The sequence below is a fragment of the Dendropsophus ebraccatus genome, chromosome 9 (assembly GCF_027789765.1).
Source record: "Dendropsophus ebraccatus isolate aDenEbr1 chromosome 9, aDenEbr1.pat, whole genome shotgun sequence".
In the NCBI taxonomy this organism is placed as follows: Eukaryota; Metazoa; Chordata; class Amphibia; order Anura; family Hylidae; genus Dendropsophus; species Dendropsophus ebraccatus.
The window spans coordinates 84,178,989-84,203,662 of record NC_091462.1 but is presented as its reverse complement, the minus strand read 5'-3'; the positions used below and the strand labels follow the sequence as shown (position 1 = coordinate 84,203,662).

The 24,674-nt window shown below is 41.4% G+C and overlaps 1 protein-coding gene and 1 long non-coding RNA gene across 2 annotated transcripts; one reads left to right on the top strand and one right to left on the bottom strand.

The window, feature by feature from the left end:
• Nucleotides 1-1,117: 1,117 nt before the first annotated feature.
• On the bottom strand, nt 1,118-23,802 carry LOC138801186 (palmitoleoyl-protein carboxylesterase notum2-like). Its single transcript, XM_069983742.1, has 12 exons — nt 23,676-23,802; nt 18,823-19,173; nt 18,696-18,748; nt 18,453-18,548; nt 17,209-17,269; nt 16,072-16,130; nt 14,636-14,735; nt 8,700-8,888; nt 8,044-8,144; nt 5,040-5,187; nt 2,093-2,140; nt 1,118-1,518 (listed from the first exon to the last, which is right to left on the bottom strand). Exons 1-12 carry the CDS (start codon nt 23,777-23,779, stop codon nt 1,215-1,217), a joined length of 1,614 nt encoding a protein of 537 aa, XP_069839843.1. The 5' UTR covers nt 23,780-23,802; the 3' UTR covers nt 1,118-1,214.
• LOC138801188 (uncharacterized) lies at nt 3,624-5,555 on the top strand. Its single transcript, XR_011364578.1, has 3 exons — nt 3,624-3,853; nt 4,178-4,293; nt 5,395-5,555. It is a non-coding gene; the product is annotated as an uncharacterized lncRNA (long non-coding RNA).
• Nucleotides 23,803-24,674: the final 872 nt, after the last annotated feature.

Below are 24,674 nucleotides of genomic sequence, written 5' to 3'. Positions count from 1 at the left end.
TTTATTGTACTGGCGGCAACATGACATGACATAATGGAGTTTGTGGCGAACCATTTGGTCACTGATATGTTGGTGCCGAATTAAGGCTCTGGATTGGGTCAAATTATTCTTTGAATTTCAAACTAAACGTCAAGCTACACCCATCCTTACCGACATACCTATGGTCTCTCAATGCAGAGAGACCAGGGTTTTTACGGCCTGCTGTCCCTCGATTGACCATGTAGATTTTTAACATTAGGGTGCGTTCAGACATACAAGATCTGCAGCAGATTTGAAGTTGCAGATTTGCTTTAAATCTAATCTAAGCCATCAAATCTGTTGAGGATCCTATACGTGTGAACGTACCCTTAACAAAATTCAGTGAAGCAAAGTTCTCCAATCTTCAGCTCTCCAGAACCAGCAAAACAAGAACTTCCAATATGCTCCATGAGCCTGTAACAGTCAGGGAATGCAGGAAGTAGCCATTATACCAGCTGGGGAGCCACCGGTTGGAAGCCTACGCAGTAGAGGAAGGGTTACAGATACCTGAGCTTTTGACAAGTCTTCTTCTCAGGTGATAAGTGTGCGAGGAGAACCATGAAGAGCTCTACATTACCAGAACCAAAGTAAGATACAAACTGGAAATTAATTTAAGGGTTATCTCAGTCCTTGCTCATATTTATACCTTAAGATAGCAGATAGCTTCAGTCCTCCATAGCAGCCAAGGTTATTAGAGCACAAGATATCAACAAATCTTTTGAGACAGGATACATTTCCTATGGCTGATGTACTGAGCACATGCTTTCTTCTAGCAGTCCATCAATATTTGAAGAGGTCCATGTAATCATGCATCCGTTTTTCCTCATAGGGATCAATGATCCCTATTATTTGGACATCCATCTTTTATTTAATAGTTAATAAAATTAACACAACAGAATAAAAGAGTATACAAATGTTAAAATTCCCATGATGAATGTGGCTATTATTGTGCCCCAAACTTGCAGAAGAACCCCATGTCTAACAAATACAGTATAATGGTGCGTTCACACCTACAGGATCTGCAGCAGATTTCAGTTAAATAACTAAACACAGCATCAAATCTGCTGCAGATCCTGTAGGTGTGAACGCACCCTAACAAAACAAGTTGTCCGTATTGTCTAACAAGGGGGAGAATAATCTGAATTTTTTTCCCCAAAATTTGAAATTATAAATAAAAAATAGTTTCAATGTCCCAACTAACCACTGTTCCGCAGCATTGCTATCAGCTGGTTCATGTCTCCCTTGGGTTCTTGCCCTCTCCTTTGATTCTCAATGCTCAGTCTGAGAAACATCTGTAATAAGGTGACTTCCTGGCCAGTGACTGGATCATGGAGGGCTGGACATGTGGGGTTACAGTGTGGCCACTGACAGTTATCTATCAGATGAAAGGGGCATCCGCGGATAACAGTCTTGGGACCTTTGCGGTCCTGGAGGCTTTTTGTCCAGCACTGTAGAGCTCGCGATAAGGTCACTCCTTTTACCTGGAACTCCACCCAGTTGCTAATAAAAAGAGATAGAACAATGAATACTAATACTCATGGAGACATGAACAAGAGCCTGTTGTGAATACATATGGTCACACAAGATAAATTTACAAGTAAGATTTCATATGGATTTGACAAGAATAACCTACAAAATCTACAATACTACAAGTGAGTTTTAACCAAAAAAATCAAAGGGCTGTGGAATTATTCCATGCAGAATCCTTGTGAACAACAGACACGTCAATTATTGAAATGGAATTTAAATCCATACAGGAAATCTATATAGAAGGGATATCAAGGATTAGAAAAATATCGATTTTTCCCAGAAACAGCACCACATGCGTCCCCAGTTTGCGTGTGTGGTGCAGCTCAGTTCCACTGACGTAAATGGAGCAGATTTGTAATACCACACACAACCTGAAGACAGGTATGGCACTATTTTTGGAAGAAAACAGACATGTTGTTCTTATCCTGTATATCGACTTTTAAAAATGATGTGTGCACATGGTGGTGGACTTCCCATTGAAATTACTGGAGCTCCGATTCCAACAAATAACATAAAATATGTTTAATATTGTTGTTGTTCTTACCTTGCGGTGATAAGTGTATGGGAGAAACAAGCTGGAGCAAACACAGCCCTATAAATGGAGTGATAAAAGGAGGGTTTAGTGTTAGAATTGGGTTAAAAGTACATTTGTTTTTGTGTATTTTGGTCTTTAAGGGTATAAACACACACACCGTATACGCAGCGTATTTACTGCTGCGATACGCAGCAAATACGCAGCAGATACACAGCAGATACGCAGCAGATTAGATCTAAATAACTGAACACAGCATCAAATCTGCACCATCAAATCTGCTGCGTATTTGCTCCATATATTGTGTGTGTGTTTGTACCGCAACACATTTTTTTGCACCAGATCAATGAACGTCACACCAGCCTAGGAGGAGAATGGTGAAGAAACAACAACAACAACGACGACAACATCGTCAATCTCATTTTAAATACATTAAAAAAAGTTAAAGGGAACCAAATCAGCACAATTGTGCGGCTATGGTTCCCAGCAGCACAGTATAGCTCTACTGTGCAGCTCCCCAATGCTACCAGCCGTGGCTGCAGCAGTAGACTTACATCAGGTTAAAAAGGGGTTTTATTTCCAGCACATGAGGCTGGGAGAGGGCGGCAACCTGTGATTAGTCACAGCTCTCTGCCTGTCAACATGCAGTGCAAGGATGATTGACAGGCAGAGAGACCCATTAGTGACCTTCCTGTGTGTCAATCATCCCCACACTGCATGCTGACAGGCAGAGAGCTGTGACTAGTCATGGGTGGCTCACTGCCCAGATGACTAGTTGCCCCCCCTCCCCCCCTCGTGGCCTTGCACGCTGGAATAAAATATATTTTTCCCATTTGTAAAGCTACCACTGCAAGCACAGATATTAGCCTCGGAGAGCTGCACAGTAGGGCTATACTGTGCTGCTGGGAACCATATCAGCATAATCATGTTGATTTTTTTTCTCTCTCTCTCTCTCTCTCTCTCTCTCTCTCTCTCTCTCTCTCTCTCTCTCTCTCTCTCTCTCTCTCTCTTTTAAAAGGGAACAAGGAAAAAAAAAACACAGAAAGTAATCTTCCAACGTTTGGGTCCTTTTGGTTAATTTTAATTAAACTATAACTTTATTTCTCTTTTTTGCAGAGTAGTGTGAGGGCCCATTTCTTTATTGCTTTTTATTAGTTTTTTTTTGTCTGATATATGGTGTGATCACAAATCAGCAATTGTGTGTTTGGTATTTTTTTACAATGTTCTGTTTTAATAGATCAGACATTTTTGTATGTGGCGATATAAACTATATTTATTTTTTCTATTGTGCAGTGATTTTGATTGAGGGGAGTTTTTTTTTAATTTTTCCTTTTTCTCCTTCACACTTATAAGTCGTCTCTTGATATTGCAGTATTCGCTTAAAATGATGATCTACTAGTACAGCCTGCCTGAGGTACGCTGTACTAGCAGGTCTACTATGGCCAACACAGAGACCTTCAGAAGGCCCCTGGATGCCATGGTAACCAATTGATGCTTGAGAAAGGCCCAATTGTATGGTCCGAGCTGAAATGCATTGCTTTTAATAGACGCTGGTTGGAAATATTACAATATCATGCTTGACCATCCACTACTGTGCTGCGGGCCATACAACCCCTGGTTGCTTTTACTTCACTGATGCTAATCCATAAAGGGAATTGTTGGTCCTTTGTTCTCATATGGGATCTCTGTCTACATTGCTGTACACCAAAGTACCCTAGTGGTGTCCCTGGATTAGTAGCGGTGGTATTGTGCCTAATAGCACAACTCACCAAGGTGAGTGTACCTGTTCACAGATCTCTTAGTTTATATCATGCTACTTGTGATATTGCTTCAGAAGGCATGGTGTTCCCGATCTTTCCCCCAACTAACCTCAGATTGTGCACCTTGTCTCTTATTAAAAACACTTCCCTCAAACCTTATCTAAGTCTTTAAAATTTAAAGGTTTTAATCATGCCCTCCCTTTCCTCCATGCTAAATATATTTAGTTACTTAAAATGTTTTTTCCCCAGATAGGAAAACTGTATCTATACTGTTACAAGTATGCATAAAGCAATAAAGAAGGGATGCTTACCTTTCCCTCTTCTCCTGCTCCCCCAGGACAGTACCACAGCCAATGATTGGCTGAGTGGGCTGTCACCCTAGAGACGAGAATCAGAAGCGGAGGCAGTATTATGTCCGGGGGACACCAGAGGACACAGGGTGAGCACAGAGAGGTAAGCATTGCTTTTTATTTTTTTAAGCATACTTGTAACAAAATAAATACTGGTTTTCCCTGTATAACCCCTTTAAGTCTTCCTGATATGTTTTATGCCTAAGGGTCCTACTCCACCGGATGATTATCGTTTGCATAATCGTTAACGATTAACAATCTCAAACGACCGCTATTGCGAAAGACCTGAAAACGTTCACTCATTTCCATGGAACGATAATAGTTACTTATGATCGTAATTGCGGTAGTTTTTTCTTCACTATTTATTCGCTAATGCGTTCGCATCTATTGCGAACGATCGAACAATGTCTTATTCAATGCGAATGATTTGCGAACATTTTGCGAACGAGCAACGATAAAAATAGGTCCAGGTCTTATATAGCGATCAACGATTTCTCTTTCGGTCGTTAATTGCATTTCAACCGAACGATTATAGTTTAGATTCGAACAATTTAACGATAATCTGAACGATAATCGTCCGGTGGAATAGGGGCCTAAGACTGTCCGCCATTTTGTAACACGTATAAGTTGATTTCCCCCTAGTGACAACTGAGGGCTGATTGAATTTTATAATTTCTTAAAGTTTTGTATAGAGAGTTAGAATTACATGTTTGTGGGTTTTTTGTGTTGTTTTTCCTCATGATATATAATAGATTGGTCTTGCAGTACAGGCCAGTAACGTGTCACTATGGCTGAATGCCAATGAAGTCTCTTTCAGCTCTTTGATCTAGAAACAGGTTTCTCTCTTACGGGACTTCACGCAGGGATTTCTTAAGCTCTCTTCCAATGCTTTGTATGTTGTTCCACTGATTTGCTGTCATGAATTGGAAGTCCGGCTGGATATTTTCTATTCTTAGCTGCTCCACATCATGTAGCCATTGAACTACAAAGATAGGGGCTGTAAAACAAATAATGGAAGACGAAACACAGAGATAAGCACAAGGAAACAAAGAGGCAAGAAAAATAAAAACTTTATGGAAGTTATTGATATATTTTTACCATCCTCTTTTACGTGGCTGTAAATATATTGATTATTGTTATTATTATATAATGATATGTGATAGAGATATACATTGAAGTGCACTATGCTCTCTTTTTTCTCCAGGATTGATGGGCTCTAGAAGACTATGCCAATAAGACTGTACTGGAGCGTGCACAGGACTGAGATTCCTTGGCCTAATGCTACGTTTACATGGAGCGATAATTTGCCCTATCAATCGTTTAATGATTTTAAAGCAACAATTTGGTTTTTATAACGATCAGCGTTCAGACAAATAAATTGTTAGAAAAATCGTTTGAAAATTCGTAAGAAAAATCATTATTGCGATCGTTTTTAAGATCGCTTAAGCCCATCTTTTACATAGGGTAAATTGGTGAAAGACTGTTTAAATGAAGCGATCTGCGAGTTTTCAGCAAGCGACGATTTAAGAACATGAAAGATCAGAATAAATGATGTCTCGCTCGTCGTTTGCTGTGTTTACACGGTACGATTATCACTCAAATGGGATAGTTTATGCAAAAATTCTAATGATAATCGTTCTGTGTAAACGCAGCATAACCAAACTAAGTGATTCTAGAGGGCACACTATTGATACAGAACTCAACTGGGACCATTGGGGACTGCTGTATTCAGAGCTCAGAATTCCCTGGTACACAGGTTGGTCAGTCTGACTGTGACTGAAAGTTCAGACCATTAAACCACTAATCTGGGACTAATACATAAGATATGACCTTGTTAGGAGTCCGTGTGATACTGTACATTATACAGCATTCATGGATCTACTGTATATATACACATTGTACATCTGTGTACCTCCTCCACCTAAGTCCTTTAGAATCTAAAACGAAAAAAGCTGTGACATGCCATATTGCATGTTGCATTATGTTACTCTGTGTATTGCTCAAGGACACTCTACAAGGCAGCACACAGATTGCCTTCGGTGGTCCATTATATAAGCCTATTGACAATGCTGCTGTATTCGGTCCATACACATGGTAATGCTGTATGCTTGAGGTCTAAGTATAAGGCCAGATTCATATATTCCGTACCTATAGTCCGTAAGCGAACACAGCCATGTCAGTACTGTAGCATGGAGTTTTAACTGTTTCAGAGCTCACTGTATCATAATGAATTATGGCTGTCTGAAGATTGTGTATACAGAACATAGGAATGCAGCCTAAGGCTATGTTCACACAATGTACTTTTTATGAAAAGAACTGCCATAGTTTTCAATTAAAAACGGCCATTCTTTTCATACTGCAATAAATTCCATTAAAGTCAATGCAAACAACGGCCGTTATTTCACACAATGTATTGAACCAGGGTCGTTGTTTACCACAGCCATCAAAATAATGATCATGTTGGAATTTTTTTGGCCTAAATGTTCATTCCAAATCTGGAAAGCTACAGATAACACTTTGTTTCATGTTAGGTAGACAATACTGATGTACTCAGCCCTGCTGCACTAACAGACTTGGTTGTAGTACAAATAGATATGAATTTAACTTGAACATATCAATGCTGTCTAGCCAGAATGGCAAAACTGTAAAATCTGCAGTGAAAACACTGGGAGGTGGAGGATTTGTTTGCACAGGCCTTGGCGCTATATATATATATATGCCATAACAGCTCATTATATACAGGCTTCTGCTATGGAGGAGGGTAACCCTCTCTTAGGTTGTTTAGCTTTCCAAATAGAACCCCCAAAAACAACAGTACTCTAAAAGCTTTCTACAACCTGGAATCAATGCAATGCTTTTTACTCCTAATGAAGAACATTATTACATTTAATTTAATTTTGTTCTGCAAAAGACATAGAAAACTATATTTGATGATAATTATTTTTCAACAAAAGAAAATAGGCTTAATGGAGCAAGGCTGAAAATTCATTACTAGTATACTTAGAAACTATTAAAGATTCCTACCCAAAAACATACAAAATGCTTGTATATACCGGTAAGTCTGAAGTTTGAGAAGCAGCCATAGTTTATTTATTGCCATTTTTATGTTTATTTCATTTCTGCAATACAACAGGAAGTGCCGCCATGTTGGTTGTCACCTATGAATTGAAAGCTTTAATTGCGCATCAAAGCTTTCTGTAATAAAAATGCTAAAAAAGGAGACAATCAAAATAACTGATTAAAAAATATCATTCAACTGACTCCTATAGCTGGCCATACAACTAAAATGTTGACATAACAAGCCATCAGCTATTCCTTCAATCTTCCCCAAACACATGCATGCTCTGGTAGCGGCTCATAGGCCTCCGAAATTGACTATGGCCAAATCATCTTTCCCTGAAAACCTGTTGAGGAAAGAGTTGGGAGACACCTATAAACATTAGAAGGCCAGCAGGGCCCAATAATTGGGTTTGCCAACAATAACGTGTGATTGCACTTACTTTAGTTTTGTAGATACGGTTAGAATTATTCAGTGTGCTTAGGATGCAGTCCTAGCTGGGCCATATGGCCCAGCACGTCCGCTGCCATATAGGAGAGCAGCAGTATTATATAACATTGGGGGGCTTAGTCAAAGTTTTGCTTTACAGCCCAAGAATTTGAAGCTACGCCTCTAGTATCAGACAAACTTGTTCATATATTTCCATTGTCTATTCTAAGGCCCACACATATTGATGACCACACTGGGGAGGGAATTTTATGCCCATTTAAAAAAAAAATTCTTCCCATTTTCTTAAAAAAAATAAAATAAAAATAAAAATAAGGAAATTGTACTTTAATATTCCATGCCACTTACTTTTCATCGATGTAAATGACTTGGGGCCATAGAAACACTGCCACTCATCCTCTCTTTTATACTGCTGCCTACATTTCTCTGGGAGTGCTCCATTCCAAAGCCTGAAAAGTTACAGAAGACATCGGAAGACAACATATTGAAATATTTTTAGCAAATTCATTAAAAACCTATATAAAAATCATCCAGGGCAGAGATTGACAACAGCCATCATACACAATGGGGAAAACTCAGCCAAACCTGCTATTTGCATGGACTTACCCACTCTCCCCCTACAATACTGGAGAACAGAAGGATCAGGCACGTTGAATTTCTAAACTCGATCCTTTTGTTCTCTATAAAGATGAACGACGGCTGAAGGAGTGTGGCAGCAACTTTCTGTCCTCCCCAATTGAAAAAACAACATTATTGGTTGGCAGAGCAAAGCTTTAGGGTATGTTCACACTGAGTAAATCAGGCGGAACTGGGAGAGCTTGCACGCCTACGCTGGTGCCACTCTCCGCTCAAAGAATTGACATGTCAATTCTTTGAGCAGCGGAGGTGTGCAAGCTCTCCCAGTAATTTATAATCCCAATTTTAAAGGTTTTCTAGCTTTTTAGGGAAATATTTGTATTACAGTGTAGGACATAGTATTGGCTGCTGGTTCAGTTGTTACTTACTTCAACCCTTTTTTTATGGCATCAGTCAGTGCACAAGAGGAACCATCCATACAATCAGATTTTCCATGTTTGGTATCTAGGAACCATCCAGAATCAACTAGGCCTCGGACTTGCACAGTATCAGCAGTCATCTCTTCTACTAAAGAAGCCACCCTGTCAAGGTTGATCAAGACTCCAGTACCTCCAGCGCTAGAACACACAAACGGAGACATAACATGAGAAGCCTGGGAACCTTCTGCTATTACAGGACAGACTTGTTTGGAGTGCAGTAACACAGACTCTCGATGCAACAGGTGCATGTCTTACTTCACAAGTCTTCATAGAGTGGTTAAGTAACCGGCACAATAAACATAACCCATATGAATCTGTTATGATTCCTAGCGAAATGTATGGTTTGTGTGGTGAAGTAGATTCATTGCTTAAAGAAGCAGTCCAGTTTTTATTCATTCTTCTCCCCACTACAGACTGCCACATATACTTACCAATGATGATTGGTGTCCCACGGACAACTTCGTTATGGCCTTATGGCGCTGCTCGCATCCAGCTGGCATCCACATGCCCTCTGCAGCTTAGGAGTCCGGAATTCAGGGTTTCCTATGCAGCTCTAAGAGCGTTCTCAGAGATGCATTGGAGACCCTGACTTCTGGCCTTTTGCTAGACCTGCAGAAAGAAGAGGGTCAGAAGAGCTGTGATGTGACCGTCAGGGGGATGTTAGCAGCGCCGTAGGACCAGAAGAAAGCCTTGCCATGGGACACTGATCATCATTGGTAAGTATATGTGCCAGCCTGCTACTTTAAATAGCAACTGGCCACTAACCCAGCCCTTTGAACTGGGCTCTAATACTATAACTCAGCACAAGTGTAACTACAAAGGGTGCAGAGATTGTGACTGCACCATGGCCGAAAGGCTAACTGGGCCCTAAACAACCAAACAGTCCGATATAAAGACCAATTTTAGATAGGTAGCGTGAGAATGTGCCTTGGGGCCAAAGGTGTATCTTGAAGCAACTGCGCTCAATACAAAATCTATAGTGGTTTGTTCACACATTACAATACTGCATAATTTCAGTGGAAATGCTGTAGTGCTGCAATGAAGCTGTAATGTGTGTTAACACAGCCATGCACCAGTTATAATTCTATGTAGCAGAGAGACATTTTGTACCAACAGATCTGTAACCACTACCGCAACTCCTGGGAATGTGGGCAAAATGTGGGAGGAGAGACTGGGCCCAGTACTGGATTACCAGACGGCAGTGCTGGTTTAACAGGATTGCAATTACACTTTGCACAACTCCCTTAACAACTCATCCAGGTTTTTAGGCCCAAATCTGCAAGCGCTTATTTACTAAAGTAATCGGGCCGTGTAATATGGCCCTTAGAGCAGGTTGTGAAACTTGCAGCCCTCCAGCTGTTGTAAAACTACAATACCCATCATGCCTGGACAGCTAAAGCTTTGGGTGTCCAGCCATGATGGGAATTGTAGTTTTGCAACATCTGAAGGGCAGAAAGTTTGAAACCCCTGTTCTAAGGGCCATATTACACGGTCCGAGAGAGAGAGAGAGAGAGAGAGAGAGAGAGAGAGAGAGAGAGAGAGAGAGAGAGAGAGAGAGAGAGAGAGAGAGAGAGAGAGAGAGAGAGAGAGAGAGAGAGAGAGAGAGAGAGAGAGAGAGAGAGAGAGAGAGAGAGAGAGAGAGAGAGAGAGAGAGAGAGAGAGAGAGTCCGTGCTGCCCTTGCTGTATATAGTAAATAATAAACTGAATAACTCTCCAAGCTCCCTGGTGTCTTCCTGGGTTCTCCACACTCCCCGCAGCTGCTGGTACAACTTCAGAGCCGCTCTCTCTAGGGCTGCTCAGCCAATCACTGGCTGTAGCAGTCTTGTCCCGGACAGTGATTGACTAAGCAGCCCATCACTACAGAGAGCGGCTCAGAATTTGTACCGGCAGCTGTGAGGAATGCAGAGAACCCAGGAAGACACCAGGGAGCTTGCAGAGGTAATGTATTAAGTTTATTGCTTTCTTTACACAAAGCCAGTTAACAATGATTTTAGTTCAGAACCTAAAGACACGATCAGCCGGTGAACATTGTCATCGGGTGATCACCGCTCTGTGTATTAAAGACATAGATCTGCCTAATCAGGATATTACTCCATGTACTAGGACCCTAAGGGTCCTATTCCACAGGCTGAGAAGGGCCCGATAAACGATGTAAACGAGCGCCGATCTTCTAGATCGTTTACTGGGCCTATTCCACGGCCCGACAATAGTTAGCGAGGGCTGCAGAGAAATCGTTACCGATGTCCTTGCAGCCCTTGTTTCATACATTACCTGTCCAGGCGCAGGTCTTCTCCTTCAGGTCCCGCGCGGCAGCATCAGCTCCGGAGCGGCCTGACTGAACTGACAGAACGCTCAGCCAATCACTGGCCCTGGCGGTCCTGGCCAGTGATTGGTAGGCCGCTCCGAAGAAAACAATACAAAGGGGCCTCCACCCTGCATAGCCTCTTCCACTGTACACACCCTCTATGTATAGCTATGCATCCAGTGTAAGAGGTACTAGGAGGACTTATGTAACTTACATAGAACTGTATTGATAACACAGCTTATTTAGTAGATTACTATTTATATTCTTTGAAGCTGTTTTGTGTAGCTTCATCCAGAAGATTGCAGGGTTTGTCTGCTTATGAAAATCACACAGCTGTGTGGAATAATTCATGCCATTGGGACAGGCACCTACACCCCACCTCAACCTCCTGCACTTGTAGATCAAGGAGTTAAAGGCACACAGTATATGGAATCCAAGGCTGACCTGATAAAGCCAACCTTTGTTGATTCTTGTATAATAGATAAGTAGAGTTGTGAGTAACACAAACTGGCATCAGACTGAAGATTTTTCCTTTACATTGAATAAAATAATGTATCCAGGAAGGAATCTTGCTGGTCCACTCCAAAAATTCTGCTGGTGCTTTAGCTGAATATTCATGTAATTTCAATAGATGAAAATGGGGATAAGTGTTGCCTTGTTAAAGTGTTCCTGTAATGTTTATGGGTATCCTCCCTTTGTCTACTCATCCTTAAGGCGTCACTGTCGTTAGAAGTTTAAAAATCCGAATCAACTGTAGATGTGATATAAAGCAAGTCTGCAATTTACATTCATTATTGTTTTTGTTATCATGCTGTAAAGCAAATCTATACTTACCTGTATCCAGGCCTCTTGAATGCAGATTTTTAGTCTTGTGCTGGTTGAAAAATCAAAAAAACAAAACAACAACTCTAAAACACAGAAAGTCTGGCCAGTACAGAGTGTCACAGCTCAATGTGTCTGTTTTATGTGAGCGGAGATGACCAGGACTTCCTGCATTTTTTTTTTAACCAGCACAAGACTAAAAAGCTGCCTTTAGGCGAATGGACTTGGATTTCAAGTAACTATAGGTTGTTTAAAAGAATGATAACTAGTGTTGAGTAAACTTCAGAAGAGTGGCCGAACCCTAACGCTCAGCATTCAATTGCCGACATCTAGAGATATTGGATGCCAGGAAAACATGATACAGCCTAAAGCCTAGATTACACAACGTAAAAATAAGGGCAAAATACGGCCTGAAATAAGCATAAGGTTCTTTATTTCAAGCCGTGTTTATCCAAATCAGGACGTATTTTGCTCTTATTTTCACCTTGTGTAAACTAGGCCTATGTATGTATTCATGTTTTCCAGGAGGCCCTAGGGAGGCCAACCCAGACACTTTTCTAAAGTTCACTGAACTCAAAACAAAAAAAAAAAATTAATAAATTATTATGTAAATTGCAAACATGCTTTATTTAGATTGTAAGGGTAAATTCACACGGGCGGATCCGCCGGGAGTCTCACGCACGAAATCCACAGCTAATCCGCAATACATATATTATTCTTATTATTATTAATACGTGTATTGCGGATTAGCTGTGGATTTCGTGCGTGAGACTCCCGGCGGATCCGCCCGTGTGAATTTACCCTTAGAGTTATAACAGTGCCCATTTAAAACTCAATGAAGGGCAAGGGGGCAGAAGTGCTTAGCTTCTTGCTGTGCCCATCATTTGTGATCAGATGTCAAGCCGCAAAACACTCTTTCTGTATCGCTCATTGACTTTAATGAAGAGGGCTGCAAGCAACTGAACTACCCCAGATACTTATGGAATGTCCTTTGTTACGTAATTTTTCCCTATAGAAGTCAGTTAAAAGTCCTATTGGCACAGTAGACAAACAGTAGGCTCACAAATCCCATCAACACTACATTTAAAGGGGTTATAACTGGTGGTCTTTCTTGGGATTGCCATCTGCCTCATAGGGGTTTTGCCTTCCCCTGGGTTTCCCTAGGTTAAACCTGAAGGACTCTTGTCTTCTTTCAACCTTATTTACTATGTAATATAAGATTGGTTGGGTCAGAATCTTAACACCCCCCCCCCCCCTCTCACACACACACCAATCAGCCATTTGAAGGGGCTGCAGCACCCACTCTCCCCTTTGCTTGGAATTATAGCTCACCACAGCTTCAGGTAGATAAAGCAGAGATGTACTGCTAGGCATAGCAACTGCTAATTGTATAGAAGCTGAAGCCTCTTTGAACAAATGATCATCATGGGTATCAGGTTCAAAACCCCACCAATCTAATATTGATGGCCTATGCTAAGGATAGGCCATCAGCTCTGAAGTCCAGGATAATCCCTTTTTAATAGATATAGCCAATTTAGCTGTTATTCTGCAATTCTGTTATGTGAAGCGGCCCCACTTGTAAAAGGGAGCAATTCAGGACATAGCCCTGTATGAATTCTACTGGCTACAATAGAACGTAATTGAAAATGTGTAGTATATTGCCACCTAGTGGTGTACAGTAGCAGCGCCATGTACTGTAGGTTTACAAAGAAACAAAAGCTGCAGAGATTTACTAATTGTAAGGAGATTATCAATAGTACCAAGTACATATTTCTGTCTGGGCAACTAATATTTCCTGATTTGAATATAGCACAATCATATTCCACAGCACTGTACAAAGTCTGTCATCATTTACTTCATATGGAACTTAGTGTGTGTACATGGTCAATCGACTGAAATCTATCCTATCGGGCAGAAAATGTATCTGATCTCAGGAGAAATGGCCAGTAAATGATATTGATTTGATGCATTTGGTATATGTGTATTTATGCAGTTTTAAATTTTAAAGATAGTGTACAATTTTAGTAGTGTACAATTTTATTAGTTAGAGCCAACTAATTTGACACAAGATACTGGAAAAGCTGAGTGACCTCCATTATACTGAGTGTAGGATGCTGGGAAAGTTGGGTGACACGATTATACTGACTACAAGATGCTGGGTGACCTCTATTATACTAACTAAAATACAAGATGCTAGGAAAGCTGGGTGACCTCTATTATACAAGATGCTAGGAAATCTGAGTGACCTTCCTTATACAAGATGTTGGGAAAGCTGGGTGACCTCCAACTGGCAGTGATAGAATTAACATCCTTCTTGCTGTACAGCACCCTTCTCTTCTCAGGCCCTGTGCACTCTGGCAGTGAGTTAATATCCCCAAGTGGTCGCACCAGGGGTAGGTCTCGTTGCAATGGGGGTTGGGCTTACCTGAACATACCTGGGATGGTTGGTAACTATGGAGAGGGGGAACATTGTGGTCCCTGCGGGCAGCTGTCAGACACTCCCTGCGGCCGCTCCCTTCAGGCGGATCTCAGACTGTGTGTGTGTGTGTGTGTGTGTGTACGGGGTGTGCTTTACCATCAGTGTTGTAGCACCATGCATGGAGACAGGCCACACTTTGCCAGGGGGCCCGGGCCCCATAACAGCTGCGTGGTCTGCCTACACCACTGCTAGAAATGATTGTTTCAGCCAGAATAGGTTTACACTGCAAATATTGATAGGACAAGACAAAAGGGTATAGACAGATATCAAAAACATACCTGGAACCAGCTAGAATGACACTTTTTGCCTGTTTAATGCCTTTTGGTACCAACTCTCGAATTACCTCCTGTATAATTGCTGAGCCCATAAAAGCATAATCTGTATGAAGAAAGAAGGAGATACCTTGACAGATGAACACATGAGGAGTTATACTAGTCACAGAAGGTGAGGGCGTGTAATGACTGCAGCATAGGCAAACCTGTAGATAAATGTCTTGAGCGCTTGTAACAATGTGTGTTGTATTAAAAAGAGTTGCATGCTCAGTAGAGATGAGCTAACCTTGAGCATGCTCAAATCGATCCGAACCCGAGCTTTTGGGATTTGATTAGCAGTGGCTGCTGAAGTTGGATAAAGCCCTAAGGCTATGTGGAAATCATGGATATAGTCATTGGCTGTATCCATGTTTCCCAGACAACCTTACAGTTTTATCCAAGTTCTGCAGCCAGCGCTAATCAAATGCCGATCGTTCGGGTTCAGATGGACTCGAACCCGAACCCGGTTCGCTCATCTCTAATGTTAGCCATGCTGGGGGGCAGTTATACCAGAACAAAGCGCAATGTCTGGTTTCGGACCACAGCTAAGCTCAATGTCGAGCAATCAACGTGGATACTGCCAATTTCCACCTCCTTGGCATGTAACAATGTGATAGTTCATGTATCCTATCGTCCACTTTTAACTTTCTGCAGTGAGTGTGCGATATGTGAAAAAGGTACACTCACGTTTCAGTAGTCTTCATCTTGACTTCATTATTTTGGAAGTAATATGCAAAATTTGGCTGTGTGTAGTCAGAGCACTGGAGGTAGATAGAGGTTAGGCGCCCTCTCCCTGCCGCGCGCGGCCGGGGAGAGCGGGGCGGGGGGAGGCTTTTGAGGGCCGCCCAACCCGGGCGGCGGCGGGATACATGAACTATCAAATTGTTACATGCCAAGGGGGCAGTTATACCAGGTCATTCACAAGTCTGGTGCCATGCCCCATTTAAACCTATGGGGAACCAGATGGGACACAGAGTGTGTTGGATTCAGATATTGCATCCAATGTCAGAAACGTGGACCCGTCCTTGGACAACCTAATTGTAGCAAGATCATCTGTGAAATGTATTTGATTTTTTTAGCCTCTGAAAAGGAACAAGGTGGTTTCCATTTACTGATACAGAGCAGACATTATGAAAATGTCCCATTTTTTAAATGGGTTTTCTTTTTCTGACCTGGATACGGAATCGATGAATATATTAGGCAGAAACCAAAATGAGCAGCCAGGATGTAATATGCACAGCAAACAAGCTGCAAATCCACTAGGATTTATGACTCGGATTCCGCAAGAGATTCTTCTGACAAAAAGTGTGTGAATTAAAGAAGTACTATGGTCAAGTGTAATAAAACTGGGAAAGCAGGGGAAGGTGGGAACTAAAGCTAAAAAGTCGAAAAAGAAATAATACCGTTCCGGGATTTGGATATGTTTCCACTCCAGACATCACTTGAACAATATGGCACAAAGCTGTAAAAAAAAAAAAAAAAAAAAAAAAGCGCAATTAGCCAATACTGAAAGGTAAAACTAGGAAAACTTATCCCGGCAATTTCTAGTGATCAGTTGGGGCCCAATTCAGACAATTTTATCACTATGCGATAGAGACAACAATCAGCCAATGAAATGATCATCAGCTGATTGCTTCTTTAGGCCAAGACCTAAGATCACCGGCCACGCATCAATATGTGTAACAGCAATGGACGTCCACCAGCTGAAGATTGCCCAAACAGTTAATTCTTGTCCACAGTACTGGTCTTCTCTTGTGCTCTGTATGCGCCCCGATACTGCACACTGCAGCTTCAGAGTGGCCTAGCTGAGAGGCCTGTGGGTGAGGGCTGCACGGACATCGCCAATGATAATCATTTAGCAAGGGCTGCATGGGTATCAGGCTGTGTAATAGCCTGAGTAAAAGAGCATCAATCTAGCATATCAGCACCAATTTACAATATTGATCGGGTCTTCATCGGCCCATGTAATAGGACCCTAAGACCATGAGTGATCAAAACCTTTGAAATGTCTGTCTGATGTCGACACTTTGATTGGCACCCCACTAATCAACTATTGATAGGCTATACATTTTCTTTTTCTGGACAACCCTTTCAAGGATTTAAATCTGTATAGTCTGGAGGTATAAGGTTAAATATGTTACAGTTGTAAATAAGGTTGGGGGGGGGGGGGGGGGGGGGGGGGGGGGGGGTTTTTAATAAGAAATTGAACCCAAGAACAAGAGGACTCAATCTGACGATAGCGGAGGAAAAAGTCTGGAGCAAAATATTGCTTTACTGAAAATAGTAGATACTTGGGACAAATTTCCAGCAGATGGGGTTAGTAAATCTACAATAATTGGATATAAACCTGCCGGGGATACACATATATCTATCCTAGGATGATAATAACAATAATTATTATTATTATTATTATTATTATTATTATTATTATTATTAACTAGATGGACCAGATTGTCTTTTGCTGCCAACATTTTTCTTTGTTTCTATTTTAATTCTGTTTCTGTGTTTTTGGTCAGTGCCAGAAAGAACATGAAACTTACACAGCATTCAGATTCCACCAATGAGGATTTTCATCCTGTCGGGGTGATAAGATTCCAGTACCTGTCAACAATAAGACAAAAAGAGTATTTAAAGTGACTGTACCACCAGGCCCAGACAGAAGCACTGGAGGCGGGCCGACCTACCCTTAGTGGGAGGAAACCCTAGCCCCTCAATGATAGAGTTTCATTGATTCTAATGGAGTCACGTCATGGAGGGGCTGGAGTTTCCTCCCACTAAGGGTGGGTCAGCCCGCCTCCAGTGCTTCAGCCTGGGCCTGGTGGTACAGTCACTTTAACTAATCCACATTGGTAACAGTGTGAGAAAGCATTTACCTACATAGTTTGCAGCTAATGGTGCTTTTACACAGAGAGATTGATCAGACAGATCTTTGAAGCCAAAGCCAGGAACAGGCTATAAACATAGAACAGGTCATAAAGGAAAGACTGAGATTTCTCCTCTTTTCAAATCCACTCCTGGCTTTGGCTTTTGACTTTGTTAGGTAAATCTCTCTGTGTAAACGCACCATAAGTTCGTAAAAAGTACAGACAGTTAAATAAACAGTAAAACCCTATATTGTGGGAACCCAGGGCATAACAAGAAAAAACATTGGAACACAGCATTATTTCATTTTAAAAAAAAGGTCTTTTTTTAGATTGACCTCAGAATCTCTAGCCTCTTAATGACAGAATAAATTATATTTTTAATTATTCCCTTTCTCCTCTTCTACAGGTTATACTATAACTAGAGATGGGTGAACTTGCTGAAAGTTAGGATCTGCGTGAACCCGAACAACCACCATTTGAATTTCGCTGCCTGTAGAAGGTGGATGCAGCCGGAGGACTCCATGGATACAGCCTATAAATGAATAAAACAGAGCATATTCCTTTGCCTGCTATATTATTGAAGCTTTCTCCCCGTAGAAGTATTACACATTAATAAAAACACAGTAACACAGTGTGAACACAGCCAAAAGGTCTCATGCACAGTGTCCATATCGCAATATATTGTGCGTTGTTCTGTAAGAATGGTAAGGCTATCTTCCTACTCAGTATTTTGGCAGATTTTGACAAAATACCATTCCATAAAATAGATGGGGGGGGGGGGGGGAAGGAACTAAAAGAAAATAAATATAAACAAAAATAAACTCATGCAAAAAAAAATAAAAAATACAGACAAATAAAAACTGAATGGGAACACAAAACTGAATGAGAACACAGCCTAAATGTGAACGAGTCACAATTACCTCTTCTGCTCTTTGGCCAGTCTGTGGAGCTCATGAGACGTCTGGTGTTCTTATATCTAACATCACAAGTCTCTCTGCTGTAACAGCACCATCCACCTGTTCAGAGAAAGACTTCTCAATTACATCTTATGCCTTGCTAGTGCACGCAAATATCTACAATTTTGTTGGATTTACTAACATTAGTAAGCACTATGAAAAGATTATAGCTGAGGCCCTAAAATAAAAATTTAAAAAAGTCAGTACCTTCAAGAAATATTATCCATCGTTTGCTGGATTTGGATTCTCGTATGTAATACCTATGAGTGCAAAAGGCAGAAGATAAAGTTATCTTGAATATCTTCTTGGTAAAATGCTCCCTTGAACTGCTTACCCAGCCGTGGTTCCATCATTGCAAGTCACTAGGGTGTTCTTCAACAGGTGAAGCCTCATATCATCTGACACTTTCTGCTCAGACAAAGGAGCCAAAGTTGAGCTTCTCGAGGGAGTAAAAGTCTGTTCCAGTAAGGAGACGTTCAGTGAAGGTATTCCGGGAACAGGAATAGACTGCTCCGCAGTACCTGGCTGCAGCATTTCTCTACCTTGAAGTGAAGTCTTTGAGCTCGCTTTATTTCCACGTTTGGCTTGAGACTTCACTTGACTCACAATAAGCAAAACCAGGGAAAACTCTATAAGAAGCATAATGTCCACCTGTGTCCCAACACTGATAATCCAGTATACAGACCTGTAAAAAAAAAAAACTAAGAGTGAGATGGTGACTAAGAAGGTCTTGAAGAAAAGATATGTCAGCCCCCTAGAACCCTGATGGTCTGTGTATGTAGGAAGTGCAACATTTCCTAAATGAGTTTATGGAAAAAGCTGAAATCTGGCCTGGGAGTCTGGATGGGAAAGAGTGGGGCTGGTTGCTCATTTCACAGTCCATCTCAAACATTACGACTAGCATGGTAGATGAGTAGCTGCACCTGGAGGCCTGCATAAGAGAGGTGTAATAGGAAAGCTCAATCCAATGTCTGTTTGGAGCAGATTTTAAAGGGGTTATCCAGTGCTACAAGAACATGGCCACTTTCACAGACAACACGACAGCTCAGGTGTGGATTGCAATTAAGCTCCATTCACACCAATGGAACTGAGCAGCAAAACCTGCACCCAAACTGGAGACAAGCGGGGGACTGTCTCTGGAAGAAAGTGGCCATGTTTTCGTAGCGCTGGATAACCCCTTTAAGGCAGTAGTCTCCAATGGGTGCTCTCCAGTAAAGGGATGTTTCATGCTTTCCTGCATTTTATTTGATGCTGTACACTATAGAAAACACACCGTATGCATTAACATGGTGCAGGGTGTGCTGATGACTATGAAACAGGTACTGAGCTTTGACAGGTTTCTATATTATGTCTCTCTGCTGTTGTGAAAACCTCTTTATTTCTGTGGTGATACATCTATAGTGTACAGAGCAACTTGCACCCTTAGGCTATGTTCACACTACGTAAAAGTGCGGCCGTTGTTGCCGATGGCAATAACGGCTGTACTTTTGGCGTGGTGGAACAATGCCTTACTTTCAATGGGATCCCGGCCGGAGCATATACACATTGTATACACTCTGGCCGGGATCCTGTGCGGCCCCGCAAATAACTGACAAGTCACTTTTCTGCGGCTGAAATTCAGTGAATTCCGGCCGCAGAAAACCCTGTCAGTTCACACAGTGAAGCGAGCGGCTCAGTTTGCTCGCTTCACTGTGTGCTATGGAAAGCTCTGATGCGGGCGCGTGCTGATGCGCCCGCATCAGAGCTCTGCACCCAGAAAGATCATCCAGCTGCTACTTAAGTACCGGCCGAAATGATCTGGCCAGAGACCGGCCGTTCCATGAGCCGGCCGGGGTCACGGAACGGCCGGTCTCATACGATGTGTGAACATAGCCTAAGGCTGCATTCACAAGTTCCGTGTTCCGCACGGAACACGGACGTGGAATGCATGTAATGGACTCTGCATTGCCCGGGCAGCATCTCTGACGAGATGCTGGGAGCGGGGGAACTGTACAGATATGCACCACGCTGTAATGAATCAGCCGTGCGGTGCTGTCATTACAGCGTGGTGCATTTCTGTACAGTTCCCCCGCTCCCAGCATCTTGTCACAGATGCTGCCCGGGCAGGGGAAAGTCCGTTACAGGCATACCACCTCCGTATTCCATGTGGAACACGGAACGTGTGAATGTAGCCTTAGGCTATGTTCACACTTATTGCAAGACCATTTTAGAGGCAAAAATCACCTGACACTTTCAGTACGCTCAAAGGTAGCACATTTCCTAAGGATTTTTCACGTGGAATTGATCTGCAGAAAATTCAGAGTATTTACAGTATCAGGCTGGGTTCACACTGCGTTTTTGCAATTCGTATTGCAAAAAACGGATGCATTTGTGTGCATCTGTTTTGATCTGTTTTTCCACTGACTTCCATTATAAAAAAAACCAGATCAAAACGGATCCGTTTTTTTGACTGACACAAAAATGTTGCTGACACTATTTTTTTGTCCGTTAAAAAAAAACGTAGGCGTTAAATGTATGCTGAAAACGCAGTGTGAACCCAACCTCAGCAATCACATCCACATGCTGAGAAACCTGCACAACCTGCAGTATGTGAAAGAAAGTCTTGCTTATTCACGCCTGATATTTATTTATCGCCATTGGGTGCAGATTCTCTGCTGCTGACTTTCCGCTGCTTATGTTCTCACACAGTATTTTTGCTCAGTATTTTGCAACCAAAACCTGGAGTGGATTGAAAACACAGAAGGGCTATGTTCTCACATTGTTGAAATTTAGTGAATGGCCGCCATTTAATGGCATATAGCAGCTGGTGTTTAAAAAAAACAAAACAATTATTTGCTATTAAGGGTATCCATCCAATTTTAACCAAATGTGAACATATAGCGGGATTTATCAAACTGGTATAAAGTAGAATTGTCGTAGTTGCCCCTAGCAACCAATCAGATTCCACCTTTCATTTTTCAAAGAATCTGTGAGGAATGAAAGGTGGAATCTGATTGGTTGCTAGGGACAACTAAGACAATTCTACTTTACACCTGTTTATTAAATCTCCCTCATATAGTCTTTCTGTCTTTTCAATTTACTCCAGGTTTTGGTTGCAAAATACTAAGCAAAAATGGTGTGTGGGAACATAGCCTAAGGATGTGTTCCCACTTAGACTATGTTTACACAGTATTTTGGTCAGTGTTTGTAGCCAAAATCTGAATTGGAACTAAGGCCATGTTCAGACATAGTATTTCTGTCAGCCTTTTTTAAACAAAACCAGGAGTGGGTTGAAAACACAGAAGCTGTGCAAATCTTTCCATTATCATTTTGTTCTTAATACTGTCTGTATATTTATGGATCCACAAACCGCAAAAATTACATTCGCAAAAATTACTGACAAGCTCTAGTACATGGCGCAAACTTTCAAACAGTATCGGAGCTCCCGCCATCATAATTATTCATGATGCTAGAAGCTCAGAGGTCCACTCCGCAGGACACAGTCCGGGCATGGATGCGTTTCTGCGGATGTGTGCATTAGCCCTTAGGCCCTATTTACAAATCCATGGTTCTGTTGCAGAAAGAACATAGGGCCAATAAATTTCAATGGCCCCGTTCACATGTCCGACGCAAAAAAGAAAAAGCACAGGTCACGGATTGCTATCTTCAATGGAGTGCTCTGTGCGGGCTGCACTACAAACGTGTGAATGAGGACCTTTTTCCTCAAGAACACTGGGGCCAGGTGTTAACTGAGAGTCCACGGGGACACATGAAACGCAATACCCACATAATGTTTTTGTGCTTGCCATTTTTTAGGGCACTTTGTCATTTTACTGCCCTTTTGTAGTTTTGCAAAATTTTCAGAATTCTATAAGGGGTCAAACCAAAAAGCAAAAAAAAAAAGTTATTTTTCAGCCATTTTATCTCCAATTCTTCAATAGAAATCCTATCAAAGGTTTTTTTTTAAAGCAACAGTAATATTTTAGTTTTCTGGCATCTCAAATTTAGACCAGCTTCTTATGAAATTAGAGCATGGAGGACTGTCAATCATCAGGCAGGAGGCTGGCTTGTATCAGGGGGGAGGATAACTCTGTAACCCTCCCCCTCCCCCATGGCAGCAGATTTACATTTACATACAGCACAAGCAAAAAAAAAAGTTTCATATCTAAAAACCTATTACACAAATATCACGAGCAAGTGTTTTTGAAAAGGCCATAGCATTTGCTTTTTTTTAATTTTGTTTTATGCAACAGATTTTTATGTTTTGAATGTAAATAATATACAAAAAAAAAATCTATCTTTGGGCTATGTTCACGCACCGTCATCCAGTAAAAACCACTGTCATTTTAACAGTGTGAACATAGCCTGAACACAGTACATGTGAATTTAGTATGGATTTTTATGGACAGTGGATGAGATCACAACTAGTGAAATAATATAATGAAGCCGTTTTCAAAAGAAATAGATACACATACAGGTCCATATACAGCGCAATAGAGGTTAACACTTATCAGAGTATTAAGCGGAATAAATTTTTTTTGTTACAACCTGAAAATGTCTCGCTGAGCTCTATGAGCTATCATGATAACAGTAACTATAACACAGTGGATTCAGGTGCAGTCCTATGTGAAATCACAACATAATAGACTAACACAATGACAGACTTGGTTCTGCTATATCTGTCTTAACTATATACTCAAGACAATGGGGAAAGCAATACAATGCAATAGCCACTTATCCGGTGAAAGTTTTGTAGATGGATGAGAAATGGATGGCAAGTGGCCGCCTACTTACGATACAATCCAATCTGCATGTGTTTTTATAAAATTTGGTTACTACTAGAGATGAGCGAACCGGGTTCGTGTTTGAGTCGATCCGAACCCGAACGTTCGGTACTTGATTAGCGCGGGGCTGCTGAACTTGGATAAAGATCTAAGGTTGTCTGGAAAACATGGATACAGCCAATGACTATATCCATGATTTCCACATAGCCTTAGGGCTTTATCCAAGTTCAGCAGCCCCAGCTAATAAAATACCGAACGTTCGGGTTCGGATCGACTCGAGCATGCTCAAGGTTTGCTCATCTCTAGTTACTACTAGTATTATGCTGCCATTAGTAGTGATATGCAGAACATGCACACACTATAAACCACTGAGAGAAGCTAAGCATACATTATTGTCTATAGCAGTAATAAAAGCATAGCATACCTCTGTGTCTCTAGATGCCGCCACTTAGGAGCCCAGAAGATACAACCAGCAGGCACGAGTCCCTCGCAGGAAGAAACCACTTCATCCTTGTATGTGGTGCACATATACTGTATTTGGATGGCAGCTGGATGACTCATTGATCTGTAAAGGGGATTACAAGCCTAGTCCCCTCACATCCCTGAAATGCAGGACATCAATAGACATCAAAGGGACATGCCTGGCCAAGGTTAAACTGCTTAACACCGTCATTGCTGGGGAACAAGGAATGAATAACAGTTTCCCACAAAGACCCAAAGCATTTTATTTCATTTAACAGGAAGTAATATTGACATACCTACAAGGTCGTTCTAATTCTCTGACCTTTTATTATCATACATGTGTTCATACAACACTACTTTTTTACTGTAGTAACTAAGGGCTAGAAGGGCATTTGTGTGGTGGGCTAAAGGGGGGGTCTCTGGTTTCATGTACATAAAACGTAATCATAAAATATACAAATGTATTCAAAGTTTCTAATATGTTTTTTTTTGTGTTTTGGTTCTATTTTTAAGTCCTGTGTTTACTGTCAGGAAATGTCAATATTCTTGATTTACATTCACATTATGCAATTGGGAAGTGGCATACTAGCTAGCTCTGCTAGCTAAATACATCTGCAGCAAAAAATTAAATAAAATATATATATGTATATAACATTTTAGTAGAAGCATGCAATTTATTGAAACAAAAGCCAACCCCAGTGGTGGTTATACCCTAACAAAAAATGTCACTGTCTAAATAACTTGTAATGTGAACTTGAGCATCAATTACAGCTTGAAAAGACGTCTCATGCTGATCACAAGAGGACTTATTGCAAATTTGCCAACAGTCCCAGTTTGGTTGGGACTGTCCCAATTTTAAGGAGACAGTCTAGCAAAACCATGTCCCAGGTACATCTCGGGAAGCCCTGCCCTTGCTATGGGAAGCCACACCCCCTGCTGACACGAGTGATGTCACTCATGC